This window comes from Nicotiana sylvestris, chromosome 6, assembly GCF_000393655.2.
Source record: "Nicotiana sylvestris chromosome 6, ASM39365v2, whole genome shotgun sequence".
Taxonomy (NCBI): domain Eukaryota; kingdom Viridiplantae; phylum Streptophyta; class Magnoliopsida; order Solanales; family Solanaceae; genus Nicotiana; species Nicotiana sylvestris.
The window spans coordinates 64,889,120-64,907,606 of record NC_091062.1 but is presented as its reverse complement, the minus strand read 5'-3'; the positions used below and the strand labels follow the sequence as shown (position 1 = coordinate 64,907,606).

The 18,487-nt window shown below is 36.1% G+C and overlaps 1 protein-coding gene across 1 annotated transcript; it reads left to right on the top strand.

Moving 5' to 3' along the window:
* The first annotated feature begins 17,873 nt into the window (after window positions 1-17,873).
* Window positions 17,874-18,275, top strand: LOC138870711 (uncharacterized). Its single transcript, XM_070148543.1, has one exon. It carries the CDS (start codon window positions 17,874-17,876, stop codon window positions 18,273-18,275), a length of 402 nt encoding a protein of 133 aa, XP_070004644.1.
* The last annotated feature ends 212 nt before the right edge of the window (window positions 18,276-18,487 follow it).

Sequence of the window (18,487 nt, the reverse complement as noted above, 5' to 3'; positions counted from 1 at the left end):
GATATTTTGAACTCTCTTAGTGAGCCAATATCAAGATTGCTTCTGCAATACCAAATAAGAGTGATATGTGTTCCGGTTATTCATTTACACATTAACTGAATGTGTTAAATAATCATTCAATTCGTTTTGTCTTTTCTTCTGTCTTATAATGGAGATGTTGACTAGCTATAGTACTATGTGCTATGTTTTTTACTGACAAGGAAAGAAACTGCTTGACGCTGGGCATGGGCCAAACCTTGTTCTTTCGACCTTTATTGATGCTGACTTATTGACATGTGCGGAGAAGATGTTACGCTGCCAACAAATTTATGTTCAGAAGAAATGGACAAAGTGGTAGGTATTGAAATGTTAGGTGAGAGGGTTATAAAAAAGAAAAATAATTAACAGGTTAGGTGAGACCAAATGAAAACGTGGTTCTTAAAATTATAGTCACCCGTTCCAATTTACGTCAACCCATTTGATTGAATACGGAATTTAAGAAAAAATAAGGATTTTTGAAATTTATGATTCTAAAGAAGTCAAAAATGGACCCAGAGTATTTGTGAGATTATAAAGTTTCTCGTTAAAGGTTGAATTGTAAGTTTAAGTTAAATTGTTACCAAATTTAGAAAAGAGTTATTCTTTTTGGACGGATCAAAAAGGAAATAGGTTCACTTAAACTGAAATAGATGGAGTATTCAATAACGACACTAGTACTAAGATTTTAAGTAAAAAAGAAAAATAAATAACAGGTTAGGTGAGATCAAATGCAAACGTGGTTCAAGAAGTTATATTCAATAACGACACTAGTACTAAGATATTAAGTAAACTATGTTAGGTGAGATATAATGGTAAAAATAGCACGGTATAGTCAATTTTCAGACTGATTATTCAAAAATAGTCAGCGTTTACGAATTCAATGAAAAATAACAACTATTTTGCTGCAATAGAGACCGGTCCAGCATAATATACTGGAGTTCGGTGCACCTGTGTATGAACTCCAGCATATTATGCTGGACCGGTATACTTTGTTAACTCCAGTATAATATACTGGAGACTGGAGTACCGATGCTCCAACTCCAGTATATTATACTGGATAATTATACTTGCTGGAACTCCAGTATATTATGCTGGAGTTCTAGTGTACTTATGCTAGAACTCCGTCATGTTACTTATGCTGGAACTCCAGTATAATATGTTGGAGTTCAAGCATACTTATGCAGGAACTCCAGTATAATATGCTGGCGTATTTTCCGGGTTTTGAACAGTATTTTCACTTTGATTTATCTTTACATGAAAAGTTACTAAATTACAATTACTTTTGAAATTGGGCTATTTTTGAACGACCAGTTATAAACCTGGCTATTTTTGAATTTTTCCCGATATAATGCAAACGTGGTTCATGAAATTATATTCAATAACGACACTAGTACTAAGATTTTAAGTATACTAAAATATTAGAATATGTGCGATGTACGGATAATATTAAAAAATATCATTCATGTTGAATAATAATTTGACTTATTTGAGCGCATTATACCATATTGCTTTGGAGACATTTTAAGATTTATTTATCAACAAAGCGTACTCAATCACAAAATTAAAGGAAACGAATCATATGTCATTGAATAAACTTTTTATTTCTTATATTTACTTATATTATTTATTATTTAGTATTATTATTATCCGTTTGTAAGACCATTTCTTGACCTGTCACTTGGCTTAATATATTTTATATTTACTTTAATTATTATGACTTCAGTTGCGTGGTATAATCCATCGTATGACTTTTCCTATCATAGTTCAGAGTTTCAAATACATTCTCAAGTTATATTTTAATAAGTTTTATCCTTTTATTTCTTAACACATATTTATTTATTTATTTATTTATTCCACCTAAATAATATTTTTGGGTATTATTAAGTTGTTATTTTTTTGTAATGACTCGATCGGTCATTTTGTGCATATGAGCCCAGATTCTCCTTTTGATGCTTCACACATGTGTATTTGTAATTTTATGACTTGCGTTATTGGATAGTTTCGTTCCGGGAAGGTTTTGCGTTGATTTGAACAAAAAATTTGACTTTTATAAAAACCACCCCGGAACGGTATTTTGATGGCTCAGATAGGTTCGTATTGTGATTCTGGAGTTAGGCATATACCCGGAAACGAATTCGGAAGTCCCTAGGTTGATTTAACTTGTTTTGTCGAAAGCCGGCAATTTGAAGTTTAGAAGTTTTTCCAAGTTTGACCGTAGGTTGACTTTTTTTTATCGGGTTCGAAATTTAGTTTTGGAACTTGAAATATGTCCGTTTTGTTATTTATACCTTGTCTGCAAAATTTTGTGTCATTTGGAGTTGGTTTGACAAGATTGTGACTCTTGGTTGCAATTTTAGAGGTTCTTGAACTTTTATTTCAAATTTATGAGTTTTGATGTCCGATTCATAGTTTTAGATGTTATTTTTGTTTTTGGATCATGCAAGCGAGTTCGTATGATATTTTTAGACTTGTTTGGATGTTTGGTTTAGAGCGCCGGGGACTCAGGTGAGTTTCAAACGTGCTTCAGAATGGTTTTGAACTAAAACAAGTTACTAGTGGGTTGGTGTCTCCGGTGTCACAATTGCGAGCATCAACCTTGCAATTACGAAGTTAACAGGTCAATTGAGATGCCTCACTTGCAATTACGATGTGTATGCCATTGTGGGTAGGTTTGCATTTGCAACATTTTAGTCGCATTTGCGAAGGGAGAAGACTTCGCAATTGCGGAGCCAATATCGCAATTGCGACATCTCACATAGACTGCCAGTGCCGCAGTTGCGATGAATTCTTCGCAATTGTGAGGGTTCGCTATTGTGAGGGTTCACAATTGCGAACCTAGTGTCGCAATTGCGACATCTGCAAATGAACAAAAGGGGTGGGAGTCGGGATTTCATCTCATTTTCTCTCATTTTAGAACCCTAGACTCGGTGGGAGGTGATTTGGAGAGGGAATTTTAATCTACAATCATTGGGTAAGTGATTTTAATCAATTTTTAACTATATTTCATGATTGTATCATAGATTTAATATCAAATTTATGAGAATCAAAGAAGAAATTTTGAGATTTTTGTCAAATTTTGAAAAAAATAATTGGATTTTGAGAGTCTATTTGGACTCGGATTTGAAAATAGTATGTATGTATATGTATATATATATATATATATATAGAGAGAGAGAGAGAGAGAGAGACTCGTGGAGTTATGGGTAGTCGGAATCTACCCTTGGACCCGGGTTTTGACCGCGCGAGCCCGGGGTTGACTTTTGGGGAAATGTGTAAAGATAATAGCTTTAACTATTGTAATTGGTTTACCTTGTATTTTTTAATGTTATTAATTATTTTTGGTTAGATTTGAGTTGTGTGGAGGCGAATTTTAGGGGGAAAACTATTTTTGAGGGTTGATTTCGCCTAGTTGCGGTAAGTATCTTGTCTAACTTTATGTGGGAGAACTACCCCTTAGGACTTGGGTTGATTGTATTATTTGTATTATGTGAAAGACATGTAAACGAGGTGACGAGTGTGTACTCGGGCTATATGTGATATTTTGACCGGTTTAAAATTCTAGACTTCTTTCATGCATTTAATTGAATTTGTCATAATATGTTGTTGATACCCAATTTTTTCCTATATTATTTTCAAAAATGCATATACATCTTTAAAATCATGCAGGAGCATCAACTGATATCCTTCCATAATTTCTGTATTTTCCTAAGGATTTTATTAATTTATCCCAGTATTTATTATATAAATAATTACGAATTGCATCACAAATGATTTTATAATAATTTTGCTGCTTAATTTTATCATTTATATTTATACTAAGCTTTAATTATTTCATGCCATATTTATATTTTTAGGGTTATAATTGCAATAGCTTTGCAATAATAGCACATGTGTGCATAATTACTTTATTTCACCAGAAAATAGCTTTTTATATTTTTGTAATATTAAATAATTATTTAAAATCCTTTTATGCACCAACATCATTTTTATCATTTATTAGCTATTTTTATAAATTATTTTATCAATTAATTGGGTATTTAACAAATAATTTCGGACCTCGCCCAAAATATTACCCCCAACCCAATTAAAATACCCACATCCTAAATACCCTGGCCCATTTCATAAAACCTGTCCAGCCCCCAAATCAAATCCTGGCCATTGATCTCATAGATCAACGGTCCAGGAAAGAGTTACCATTTTTAATTAATCTCCCACCCCCAAACCCTACTCACTTTCCCCATTCTGCCGCCTCAGTTTCCCTGTTCTCCTCTCTTCTCTCTCAAGCTCTCCCCTAATCCTAGCCGCCGTCACTGGACACCCTATTCCATGGAATTTTCTATGATTTTAGGCCCCCGTCAGCCTCTTACCTCTTCTATTTGTTCGATTTCTTCGTGGTTTGAAGGAATCTCAAAAGACTCAACTCAGAGTCGACCTAAACTCTTCATTTTTGATGAACCTACCTTGTGTTCATCGCTATATTTTTGAGTATTGTTATCTTTATGATTATGGCTTGAAACACCGGTTCTTAATTGGATTTTCTCATCTCGCTCCATTTTTCAAAATCTTAATCTCTTTCTACTTGAGTCTGTTCAAATTCTTGTAGATCTGAGATGATCTTAAGTTTATCTGGTATTTTCTTTGAAAAACTTTTTGTTTTTCCTTATTATTAATCGATTTCAATGTTTTCTAAAACTAGGGTTTCTTCTTAAGTTTTTTGCAAAAAGGTTCTAAAGTTTCTAAGTGTTATAATCTGATTATCTTTACTAGTTCTACTGATTTTTCATGCCTATGTTCTAATCCCTTGTTTGTTTAATTATTTCACTGTTCGTTTCAATATTTGCCCGTCATTCTATAAAGCCCCGTGAAAATTTCTATTCAAAACCCGAAAGCTCGTAGTGCCAAGTTAGGTATATGTGTTAGAGATTTCGGACTCTTTGGATTGATCTGTGCATTAAAAAGTTAAGGAACAATGTTTCCAGAAAAGTGCGTTTCTGCAGTCCATTATGCGATGGCAGAATAGCTATGCGGATCGCATAATCGTCGTAGAGTCACACAGTTTGATGGTTAATTTAAGGTCAACTATGCGGCCAATTATGCGATCGCATAATCAATATGCGGGCCGCATAGTCGTTGCATAATCCCCTTGGAATTTTTGTAAGGAGCAGTTCTGCGGTGCATTATGCGATCGCAAAATAGATGTGTGGGCCGCATTTCTGTCGCATACCCGGGCAGTTTGTTCAAGATTTTGGGGCCATTTTTGCGGTCCATTTTGCGGGCCGCATGTCCATTATGCAATCGTAGATCGTGTCGGGGTTACTATTTTCTAACTTTTAAAACCCGACCCTATCCCATTAAAAATACCCCATTAGACCCCTTTTAGGACATTCTTCTGCAAAAAGAGTGAGAGAGGAAGTTCTAGAGAGAGATGGTGATCTTCATCAAATCCCCACTTAATTCTTTCCTAAACCCTTGAAGATTGTCAAATAAAATTTGCTAGGCCTTCACCCCAAGAGGTAAGAACATGAGCCCTAACCTTTGGTTTCGAAATTTACACTAGAATGAGCTTCAGGATTCATGGGTATAACAATGGATTTTCTTGCATGCATAAAAGATAATAAGGTATGGGGAGGTTGTGAACTAAAAAGATAGCAACTGGGGATGTAAATTAATAGAAATCTCTCACAAAAGGGTCCTAAAATCATTGTGCACACTTAGTGCTTGATAATTTACTTAAATGAGCTAGAATCTTATTCATGTCTCTAATTCTTGGTTCAATTTGTAACTTTCATAAAAATAGATCGAAGTTGCTAGGAAATTTCGGAATTTATTATAAGGATATTGAGGTATGTATGGCTAAAACCCCCTCCTCTTAGAAATTGAGCCTCCATGATGCCCGTGCAAATGCTCTAAGTCCAAAATTTGATTGATGTAGTACTTGTTATGTCAAATGAATTGATGTTGTGAAAATGTATATGGAAGGTGCTTTTCCATGTGTTTAATGTGTTATTTTTTGCAAACTGAGGATGTGTGGAGAATATGAGCTATGTGCTAAATGCCAAAATATCAAGTCAAGGCTACAATGTGATTAATATGCCGAACTAGATGAATTCCTCTCTATGCCTATAACTTAAATTGCTTTTGTATGTGCCTATGATCTTAAATGGCAAGGTTATTGTTGAAAATGGGAATAATGTGAAACGTGAGTTACGGAATATGGTAATTGTGGCCCCAAGTGCCGATGAACTAATACATGTGAAACCAAAGATTGAAGTGAGATGATTAACGGAAAAGGGTAACGTCTTGGTGAGATGGCTTAGCCGATCAGGCCGTGATCGGATGCCATATTATACACACAAGGTGGTAATGTATTGATAATTGAAACTGGAAAGTGAGGATGAAATAAGGGTAACGTCTTGGTAAGATAGCTTAGCCGATCGGGCTGGAATCAGACTCCGCTCAAGAAAGCGATGGTATTGTGGATGATGATGCAACAATATGGAATGCCCCAACCTAAAATTTCGGAAACTATGTGAAAACTATGTGAACCTTTTATATTGCTGACGTGGTGATTGTTTGAAGCTTTGTTGTCCTTATGATTTCTTTTTACTCTTGTATGGTTGTTCTTTCTAACAGGATGGTGTTTAGTTATACATACTAGTACTATTCCATGGTACTAACGTCCCTTTTGCCGGAGGCGCTGGTATACCCCATTTTAACACGGGTTAAACTAGAGTACAACATATTGGTAAATCTGAGGTTTAATTTATTAAAAAGTGAGTCGCCACCTAATTATTTTAACGGTGAATTAGGACACCAATTTTAACTAAGTAGTGCTTAAAGTTAACTCTATTTTATGGTCTACTTAACCTTTAAGACTATGGGTAAGAGCTCTAATTAATCTTATAGGGAAGGTTATTAAATCACCCTATATAATCGGTTAATGACGATTAACTGGCCAAACTTAGGTTAATTCATTATAAGTAGAAAATTTAATATTTTTATACATAGTTGAAAATCACATGTGACTATTTTTTATACTAAAATTAAGTGAGTAAAACTTGAGTTGATATGCCAAAAAAACGCTACAAAGCCATTTTTCCGAAAACCTTAATTAGACTTGAACATTGTAAGAAAGAAGCAAACATTTTATGAACAAATGCTGACAAAGAACGCTAAGTATTTCCAAAATTGATGTGGGCAAATATTTTAGAAATAAAGAAATAAATAAATAAAGTCATTATCTCAAATTGTTGATTTTAAAAGCCTTTAAGACTCATGTAAATAAAATCGGCGATTTATTATTAACTAGAGTAAATGCCACTAAACAAAATAAGATTTAGCTACCAAATCTAATATAAGACAAACCCCAAATAAATCGACAATCATAAAGAAATTAAACAAATGATAAGAGAAAAGAAAAATGAAAGACGCAATAGGCGTCCCCAAGCGTTTCGCTTGTTTTCTTGCTATTCGGGACATTCTAAGGGGATGCCATGTGATAACTCTATGCTCGGTTATGAAGAGTCTTGCAGTAAGACTCACAGTTTGCTCCGAGTGCATATGCAAAAGAAAGAGGAAATAGAATTAGCAAAATAATTTCATTGAGTTTAATCAACATATTAAAATAAAATGCTCACGCCTAAAGGTAAAGAATCACACCACGCTGATCCACTATATATGTTATATCGCATGAATATAGATCAAATTCCTAATCAGTTCACATACTTGCACATAATTGTGACATATTTCGAATAAACATTCCAAATTATTAATATGACACACGTATGAAAAATGGGGAAAGGAATTCTTTCAATATAACAAAAAAAAAAACGATGAATGACAATCTCATGCCCACTTTTCTTTATCCAAAGAAAAATATGGACTGTTTAGTCCACCACATTACTAAAGAAGTTCCTAAAGATAGAGTTTCTGATGTGGTATGCTGAATATCAGATGCATATTTATATTACATTAGCAATTTTATCAAAAAGGGCAGCAACTCATTACTATGGCTATGATTTTAAAACAACGAGGAAAGACCTAAATTAATAATACGTTTACTACCCAACAATATGCATTCAGCACTCAGTGACAAATATTAGACTATTTCTGTAGTTTAATGGATCAAAGAATAAACACTAATTAATTCAAACGTATAGGCATGCTTTTTCTATCGTTAAACAATCCAAATAATAGACCACGAATCATTTTATACTACTCAAAGCCAATAGTTTTCTGCTTTCAGAGTCTGTTATTATTCAAAGGAAACCTACACAATTTCTAGGCTATCATTCGAAATTACCATGCTCTTTAAAATACAAAACAAGACAGTATTTTGGCATGGCAGGGTTTCGCATACTTAATGTAACTAGATACGAATTCTGTCAAAAGCATGGTTTCTTAAAATTCTCTGCTAAATAATGAGAGCTATAGACATGGTATCTATAAACAAATCATTTTACTAGCCTATGATCACGACATAACTTCCAATAAATAACATGATTCCTAAATAAAATGAGTCTTAAACATAATATGGCAACAACTAAATCTGATTTTTATATCTATTAAAATGCTTAACATATGACTTTTAACAAGACCTAGGAATCACAGAATGTCAGCTTAACTTAATGATCTACCAAACACATGCCGAATACCTATTTTCATGATATCTGTCACATAAAGGAAAAATGAAAAGGGGAACTAACAATACATTAGCAATACATACTAAAGCGTGGATTTGTCTTAAACTTTCAGAATCGAAGGAGAAAAGAAAAGGGGTAAAAGAAAAATCACTGACCTTTTTATGGGCAGTGGTCAAGAAAATCTACTATCTCTAACTTTGGCCCAACTCTTTCTAGTTTTTTGGGGGTAAAAAGTGCGGCTGAAGCTTTCAACTTTTGGGGGTGAAAGTGGGTGGCCAAGAGCCTCAGGTTAAAGGAGGGGGCTGAAGCTTAAGGATTCTTAGGGTGGTAAAGGTGCGGCTCCAAAACATGTCCAAAATAGACACCAATAAAATGTATTTATACAGACGATTTTAGGGCTGGGGAACCATTGAGCGGGAATCGAACTAACCGTTTGAATTTTGAACAAAACAACCATTTGAATGTTGGATCAAATCTTTGATGCAGAGACCAAGTTTGGTGTAGGAAGATTCATTAAAATGGAATGATATTTTCTAGTCTAGGAATGATGATGTTTGGAGTTTTATCAAAAATAGAAAAAGGAACAGAGTGTCTGCCATGAGAGGAAAATTTTATTTTGTGCCTCATACAACTTACACTAGTTGTATGAGGCTCCTTTTTGTCTCATAGTTTTGTGGACCCAGAAGTGTAAAATTGGGGTCCACAAATTTCTGAGACAAAAAGGAGCCTTATACAACTAGTGTCAGTTGTATAAGACACAAAATAAAACTTCTCCTTAGCGTTGAAGTTAAACAGGCCATTTCGGGTTGGGCTCTTTAGTTGGGCTAAATGAGTTGACAATTTGGACTTATCTAGTGAATGGGCTGACAGAAATGGGCTAGCCCCTTAAGAATTTGGGCATTTTCCCTTCTTCATTTTAATTACTTGGACTTCTAACTTAGACCAAAATAATAATAATAATAATAATAATAATAATAATAATAATAATGATGATGATGATGATGATGATAATGATAAATAGAAAATTAAATTATTTGGCATGCCTAGCAATGAATTTTTATATTAGATAGTTTTATAGTGCTCAAATAGAATTATTATGAATTAAAATGGCGAAATTTATTTTAGTATATAACCAATATAAAATGTGAATGCAAATAATATATAAATAACTTAAATAAATATTTTATGATAAGAATACGATTATTTCAATAAGATAGAGACATTTGTAAAGAAAATATCATTGATTGATTAATTTTGAATAAATCAACTTGAGCAATAAAATATCATATTAAATATTCTTACATCACTAACGATATTAGAAGCTCAAGTAAATAATTTGGAAGAAAGGAGGGTAAAAATTGGATGTCAACATGCGCTACATTTTTGAATGAATGTAGGTGGCTCGATAGCGGACAATGCCGATCGGGCGTAGCGGAGTATCCTCCTCTCAAAGTCTTGGTGATCCCCCCTTCTCCTTCAAGGGGTTATGTTGTACATCTTTTGTTGTAGACTTCCACTTTTGAGGTATAGCCGGGGCCTTATTGCTGGTGTTGTCATAATTGTCTTTTGTATTCTTAAGGCTCCGTAGACGTTTGTGTGGGTTATGTTCGGATGTCGGATGAGACAATGTACTGTGTAGTAATTCTAAACTCTAGTTATTCTAAACTGTAACTGTATGAAATCTTAAAAACATAACCACAACTTAAGGTTCGTGATATGAAAATGAATTAACAAGGTTGAATGTACGATTTTGCTATAGTCTAAATAAACAAAAGTACGATTTTCTTATTCGTATTGAGCTGGGGAGAAAGTGTTAAAAAGGCTTATTCAGTTGGGTTCACTCGATTGAGCGCCGGTCGCGCCTCCCGAGGTTGGACGTAACATATTCTTTGTCCTATCAATTAACAGAGGATAATTAATTTTATCCGCCTAATTAGGGTTTGGAATCATATCTTTCTGTTGAAATTAGTACTTCTCTGTGATTTTTACCTATTTTTCTTATTTATGACTCCTAATTGGTACTACTTGCCTTAATTAGTTTATTAGCTTGATTTCTAGGTTTTGATTTACTCTAACCGACTTATAAATGGCCTATGACTTATTTCCTGCCTTATTTGAATCCCAATCTGGGGCTGGTAATTGATCCCCCATATTTTAAGGTGTCTTTCTCGGATTATGTTTGTACTTATTAGTTGGGTTTAGCTCCAATTGACTGATTGATTTTTATTTGTATGCTTTATTTATGAACTCTATTATTCTTTACCTTATTTGTGTTTACCTTGCTAAGTGCTATATAAACTCCATTCTGATTCCTTTCAAACACTCGAACACATTCAAAAAGTCACACCCACACACAAATTCTTGCTCTTATTCACATACACTCTCTATTGCAAATCTTTCTGTTACTTGTGTTTGTTGCACTGTCCAGCCGGCTAAAAGCCAAGGCTAGATTATTGGATTCTGCATACTTTCACCTTCCTGTTTGCTATCTCTTAACTGGTATGCCTCAACTTCTTCTATCATTCAATATGCTATATAATTAGACCTATGTGCTTCCTATTTATTGCTCTTAATCAGCATGTCTATCTCTATTACTATGTCCTATTCAGTATGTTATTTAATCTGTCTGTTGTAGATATTAACCTGCCTTTGCCTGCTTTATGTTTCTATTAACTAGCATGCCTTAACTCTTGTGAATTTGTCTTGTCCAATATGTCAATATGGTTCATACACTTTAGCATATTCTGTTTGACCCAGGATACTTATCTACTTGTTTCTCAGTTAGCATGCTTTCCTTCCTGTCCTGTTTTAAGTGTTTACCTTAACAAGTTCCTGATTAATGATTGCTATGCTCTCAACCCCTGCTGCCTTTTCTGTGTAATTTTCTGATTAGGACTCTGATCCCAGCATGTTATTCCCTGTTTAATACATGTCCATATGCTCACCTAGTGATAACTAATGAATTAAGTCAATCCCAGGAAATGTGGAACCTTGTTTGAATTGATTGTGACTCTGTTCTATCTGTTGTTTGACTGATGGAATACATGTTTGCACTCAATCTGCTGAATATGGTCTTGTTTGTAGTTTTAATCTTGTAACCTGTTTCTACTCACTTTTAAAATCCAAACTATTTTTTCCTAAAACAATCTCCTACTTTCATATACTATTTTCAAATCCTGCTCTTAGATATCTAGGGTCCTGCCCCTCTAGTATGAGCACTGCCTAGGAGTCCATGAAACTCCTCCGAAATCTAACACACTGGGAATGGCCTTTCCAAACTTGTTTACAAAAACTACTTCTTTGAAAAAGTTCTGGTGCGAACATTGCCCGGGGTCCCTGAGGCCCTTGGAAACTTTGACATACTAGAAGCCCATTTGGTGTATTATGGACTGCCTGTTGGACTCCATATTTGATTGAAGGCATGGCTTTCAGGTTTACTTTTAGGCCTGTCAAGGCTCCCTATAGTATAGTAATTTTCATTATGTGATTCATTTGTTTTGGTCTATAATAATAATTCTTGTAAAAATAGATATGGGGTTATTAGTAAAGATGAGAGGAATTTTTATATATCTTTGTTGGGATAGGGTAGAAATTATGCCTATACAATTGTTATGATTACTTATATGCAATAGAAACCATGCCTATAGGCCTTATCTTCATATTTGTCCTGAATTTCCACTTTACATCCTAGAAATCCTGTTATAGGACGTTTATCAATCCTGTATCAAAATTCATGTTCATGCATATTCTCAAGTTTCAATGTGCATTAGAAACCATGCCTATAAGATCTTTTTGGGGAATTATCAACTCGTATAACATTCTGCTCACTTACATATCATGTCTATAGGAAATCATGTTTGAAATTAGCATGAATACTTAGATATCATGTCCATAGTAAATCATATTTAAAATCAGTTTTGAGAACTTAGGTATCATACCTATAGGGAACGTGTATAAAATCAGTTTGTATGCCTTGAAATAACGCTTGTAATCAGTTTCAGTACCTAGAAAACATGCCAATAGGGTCTAAAAGATAAAAATCCGCCTGTTTAAATTAATCACTAGTTTATAATTGTGTGATGATTAACGTTTAGATACAATGTCTATAGGATTCTGCCTGGTTATCACCTAGGCAAGCCTGTAGGATAACTAAAACTGTGTTTGTTAGACTGCTTATAAATGGGCCCAACTTCAATAAGTGATAAAAATTAGTAGGCAAAATGATAAGTATTCACTGCCTCTCCTTAATAAAATTGCTTCATATTCTGTGCTCATTCATATATCCTACCTATAGGACCCTAATCATTTTAAAACTGCTTGTTTGAATATCGTGCATTTGTTTGTCTATTTGTGGAGGTAAATATAAGCCTTCTTAAGTGATCTTTTATGTGACAGTCCTACTTGTTTTGTTTGTCGCTTAATTTTCTCCTTTTAAGCACCATAGGTGATTCTACAACCACCTTAAATAAAGGTCCTAAACACATCAGGGTCACAGGCAAGGGAGGGGTAGTGCACACATAAGATACGTATTCGATACTGTTAGAACTCTTAGGTAATAATTATAGGAAGGGTAATCGGATAGTAAAGGATATCATGACCTGTACGATAATGCTACGCGTAACACCTCTATTTGAGGAAGGTTACAAAGTATTGCACAGAAGTGATCCTATAGGCTATTAAACCTAGGACCCCCATTTATTCTCATTTTAAAATAATCTCTATTTGTTTAAATTGCTTTATGACTAATTCGCTTAAATAGAGTTTGGCTGGGACCCACCGTTACGGACCTCGAGGGGTTCCTAACACCTTTCCTCAAGGTAATTTCGAGCCCTTACCCAATCTCTGGTGATGTAAACTAGTACACGAGTTATTTGTTCTAGGTGCCCGAACACACCTTAATCAGTTAGGTGGTGACTCTTCAAATCTCATACCTAATTCCCAAAAAGAAAGGAGTTATCCCTAAAATGTCGAAACCCAGACTCCGCGAGGAAAAAGGGGGCGCGACAGCATAGCGACTCTGCTAGGGATATTTTTAGGCTCTTAGCATAACAAACTTGCTTTTTGTGAATTAGTATCAAGCATGCTTTATTCTGTTAATACATGTGCACCCTTCCCCTTTCCCCCTTATTTGGATTTAATTGCCTGTTTTCAAGCATTTATGATTTTCTTTATTACAGAAACTGACTTGTCTCCTTGTTTTCTTTCTTAAACCTCTTTCAATTATTAAATACCACATTTATTATTTTAACGTGCAAATACCTGACAACATGCTATTTATTATTGCATAAATCATGCTCGACATCATATTCCACTTGTGCGTAATCAATCCTATAGCAATGCTTGATAAGTGTTTGCACCCTTCCTGTATATCACCCTTTAAATTTGTAAAGGCATATTTGAGGTAAAACTAGTTGATCAACGGTGCAGTCGACGGTTCCGTGTCTTTCCCCCTCAAGTTGTCCACTTGAGGGTACCTGTCTAGACCCCTCTAGAAACCTTACTCTGATTAATTGTACATGCATAATGGTCAAACCTAGCCAGATTAATATGTTGTCCACATAATGACCCTTTAAGACAAGCCTCGTCTAAAAGTCCATCGGGTTTTCCATAATCCCAACGGACGCAACCCCGATTGTGTGCATTAATTTTGGAGAAATAAGTGCCAATATGCTAATCATTGTTGTATAAATAGTCAGATCTGGAGGGGGAAAGGTCCTAACCATATTTGTTTTGTAGAAAATGAGTCACGAAGTCCCCAAGTTTGGCATGGTCCGTAACATACCACCATTGTTGCTAGATTGGTGGGAGGATCTTCCATCAACTGATAAGAATCATGTAAAAAAGGTCTTGGGAAATTTGCCTTCTTTATTGGACCTCCAGCCGAACAACATGTTAATCGAAGCTGCCACAATGTTCTGGGACAAAGAAAGAGACGTGTTTTGCTTTGGGAATATAGAACTGACCCATCTCTTGGAAGAAATAGGGGGATTTGCTGGGCTACCTTGGATAGTCCTGCTTTATTGGTGCCTGAAAATCGCCTACTAGGGGGTTTCTGAAGATGATGGGATTAAAGAAGAATGATGACTTAGAGTGCCTGAAAAATTTCTACATACCCTTTGACCTCCTCTATGAACGATATGGTCACAGTAAATCTTATCGTACTTTTGATGACGAATTCTCCATTTCCTTGGGTTGTATTCACAGCAGGATTTTTGTGTTCATCATCTATTTCTTGGGTATGCTAGTGTTCCCGATCCAAGGGGACAAAATCCACACAAGACTAGCCATGGTAGCCAAAACCTTGATGGATGGGATCGAGGGGAAAACATATACCATTGTCCCTATGATCATAGAAGACATATATTTGGCCTTAGAGCACTATCAGAAGGGGTACAAATACTTCGAAGGTTGTAATCTGCTGTTACAAGTTTAGTTGTTAGAGCATCTCCAAAAAGGTCAATGCCATCAAGAGCTTCCGCGAAGGCCGTGGAATAACCACATAGCTTTCCATCATCCTAGGAGAATGACTTATATCCCAGACAGGTTTGCTCGACCCGAAAATGCTATAGGATGGGCGCACTTTTTTAGCAATTTGACCGAGGATCAGGTTTAATGGATGTTCGAATGGTTCCATACTGACGAGTTCATCATCAGATCTAGGGATGTTCCACACTTGGTACTGATCGGGTTGAGGGGCATATACCTTTATGCTCCCATCAGAGTTATAAGACAGGCATGCAGAAAGCAGGTCATACCACGAGTTGCTAAAATGAGTTACTATATGGTAGATTTTCAGGATGATGACGTCCCATACAAATGTAAATCTCATCACATGTGGCATTTGAAAATTATCGTGGAAAAGGATAGCATCGAGCCAGATCGATATCATGCTGGTCATGTGTACTTTTACCCATCATGGTTAGAAGATAACATAGCAGGAATATTCGAGCCAAGGGTTGGTCCATGAAATAGAGTCATAGATGAAATTGCTGAGGAACAAGTGAAGTACAACAAATTGTGCAAAAGAGTTCATGAGTCCGAGGCCGAGCACATGGAGCGTCACAAGACCAATATGGAAATAATTGATGAATGGAGGGAGATGGCTGTTAAATCAATCGAAAGGTTGAAATATTTGGAGTACAGTCTGATGGAATTGGAAGGAAAAATAAGGAAGCAAGTCACCGGTTTCCAGAACACTGAAGGAAGCGAAGGAGGACATTTATCAAGGATCCTACTGCTGAACCTACACGAACTGGGGAATTTGATCGACGAAGCCAAAAACATCCAGCCTAGAGAAGGTCCTTCTGGGACCAAGTAGATTAGGTTTATTTACTTTTTCAAATGTAATAAGGCCAAGTTCCATTAGTGACTTATCTTATTTAGTATCATTTTAGATTCATCTATTTTTACATTAATGAAATAAGGCAAATATTGGCACTGAAATTCTCCAAATCTATTTGTCGCTAGGCCTACCTCGGGCACAACGAGGATCCCAAATTAGGACGTGAATTTACATTCCCACAATATGTGTTTACATACTGCAAATATTTTTTTTAGAATCAATAATGACTTGTTTACTTTTTGTTTTTGTTTATTTTTATTATTCCCATCCCCTAAGGTTGGTTCGCACATACTGGCATCATCAGCATATCACACCAGATCTAGGGGCCCTCCACCTCCTCCTCCTCTGAGTAATTCGAAAGTAGAGGAGGAAGCTTTGGATGGGTTGAGAAACTTGTTCCTAGAAGACGAGAATAGGGATTGCATTGTGATAATTAAGGAGATGGTGGAAGAAGGCCTCACCATTCAAACTGTGGAGAAGGGAGCTGTTCTCAGGAATTGGAATGCCACACCATCCCGGGCCCCCCGAGTTCCTGGCGTTATTATTACTTTTTTCGATGAACCGATGACTGTTACATGTAATGAGACAACGCAATATAAGGATAGTGACTCAGAAGAAGAGGATGAATACATGAGGAAGTTTTTCGAGAGGTTGAGAACTTTGAGAACAAACCTAAGTCCAACTTGGACGAGACCGAAACAATCAATTTGGGAGATGTCGAAACCGTCATGGAGACTCTCATAAGCATTCACTTATCACCGTCAGAGAAGGAAGAGTACATTCGTTTTCTGAAGGAATATGAGGATATCTTTACATGGTCATATGATGACATGACCGGTTTGAGCACATCTATAGTGGCTCATAAGTTGCCTACCAATCCAATGTGTCCGCTGATGAAGTAGAAACTCAAAAAGTTCAAACCAGATATGAGCCTGAAAATCAAGGAGGAAGTCACTAAGCAAATCAAAGCCAAAGTCCTCAGAGTAGAATTGATGAAGAGATTCACAAAGGTAAAATTCAAACATGTGCCCAGGATTCAAAACGGGTTCGCAGACGCACTGGCGACCTTGTCATCAATTATAAAACATCCAAATAAGAATTTCATCGACCCTATCTAGGTAAGGATCCATAATCAACCGGCTTACTGTGCTCATGTTGAAGAAGAAACGAACGAAAAACCTTGGTTCCACGACATCAAAAAATATTTATCGAAAGGAGAATATCCAGAACATGCAAACTATACTCAGAAATGCACACTGCAGAGGTTGTCCAATCACTTCTTCCAAAACGGAGGTCCCCTGTATAGAAGAACTCCTGATCTGGGTTATTTAGGTGTGTTGACACAAATGAGGCTTCTAGATTGCTTGAGGATATATATGCCAGAACTTGCGGACCATATATGAACGATTTTGTTCTAGCCAAGAAGATACTCAGATTTGGATACATTTGGATGACCATGGAAATGGATTGCATCTGGTACCTCCAGAAATGCCACCAATGCCAGGTACATGCAGACATGATAAAGGTACCACCAAACAAGCTCAATGCAACAAGTGCACCTTGGCCTTTTGCTGCCTGGGGAATGGATGTCATCGGTCCGATCGAGCCAACTACTTTAAACGGGCACGGGTTCATTTTAGTGGCCATCGATTACTTCACAAAATGGGTAGAGGCTTCATCCTACAAGGCTGTAACTAAGAAAGTCGCCGCAGATTTTGTCAAGGATCGTATTGTTTGCCAATTCGGGGTTCACGAGTCCATTATCACTAATAATGCCGCCAATCTCAACAATGATTTGATGAAAGCCATGTGAAACCTTCAAAATCAAGCACAAAAACTCTACAACATACATGCCTCAAATGAATGGAACTATGGAAGATGCCAACAAGAATATCAAGAAGATACTAAGGAAGATGGTAGAAAATTACAAACAATGGCACGAGAAGTTACCCTTTGCCCTATTGGGGTACCACACTATGCTCCACACATCAACTGGAGCAACTCCCTATTTACTGGTTTGTGGTACCGAAGCTGTCATTCCAGCTGAGGTAGAAATTCCTTCTTTAAGTATCATACAAGAAGCTGAACTCAGTGATGCAGAATGGATAAGGAGCCCCTATGAGCAACTAGCCCTCATAGATGGAAAAAGAATGAATGCAATATGTCATGATCAGCTTTATCAGAAGAGAATGTCCAGAACTTTCAACAAAATGGTCAAACCAAGACAATTTGCACCGGGGCAGCTGGTGCTAAAGCGGATCTTTCCACATTAGGATGAAGTCAAAGGGAAATTTTCACCCAATTGGCAAGGCCCCTACATGGTTCACCGGGTGCTAACAGGAGGAGCACTCATACTTGCAGAAATGGACGGAGATGTTTGGCCAAAACCTATCAATTCAGATGCAGTCAAGAGATACTATGCTTAGATTATTTGCATTTCATTCATCTGATGTAAGTGAACTACACTTGACCTGATTCCCGTTTA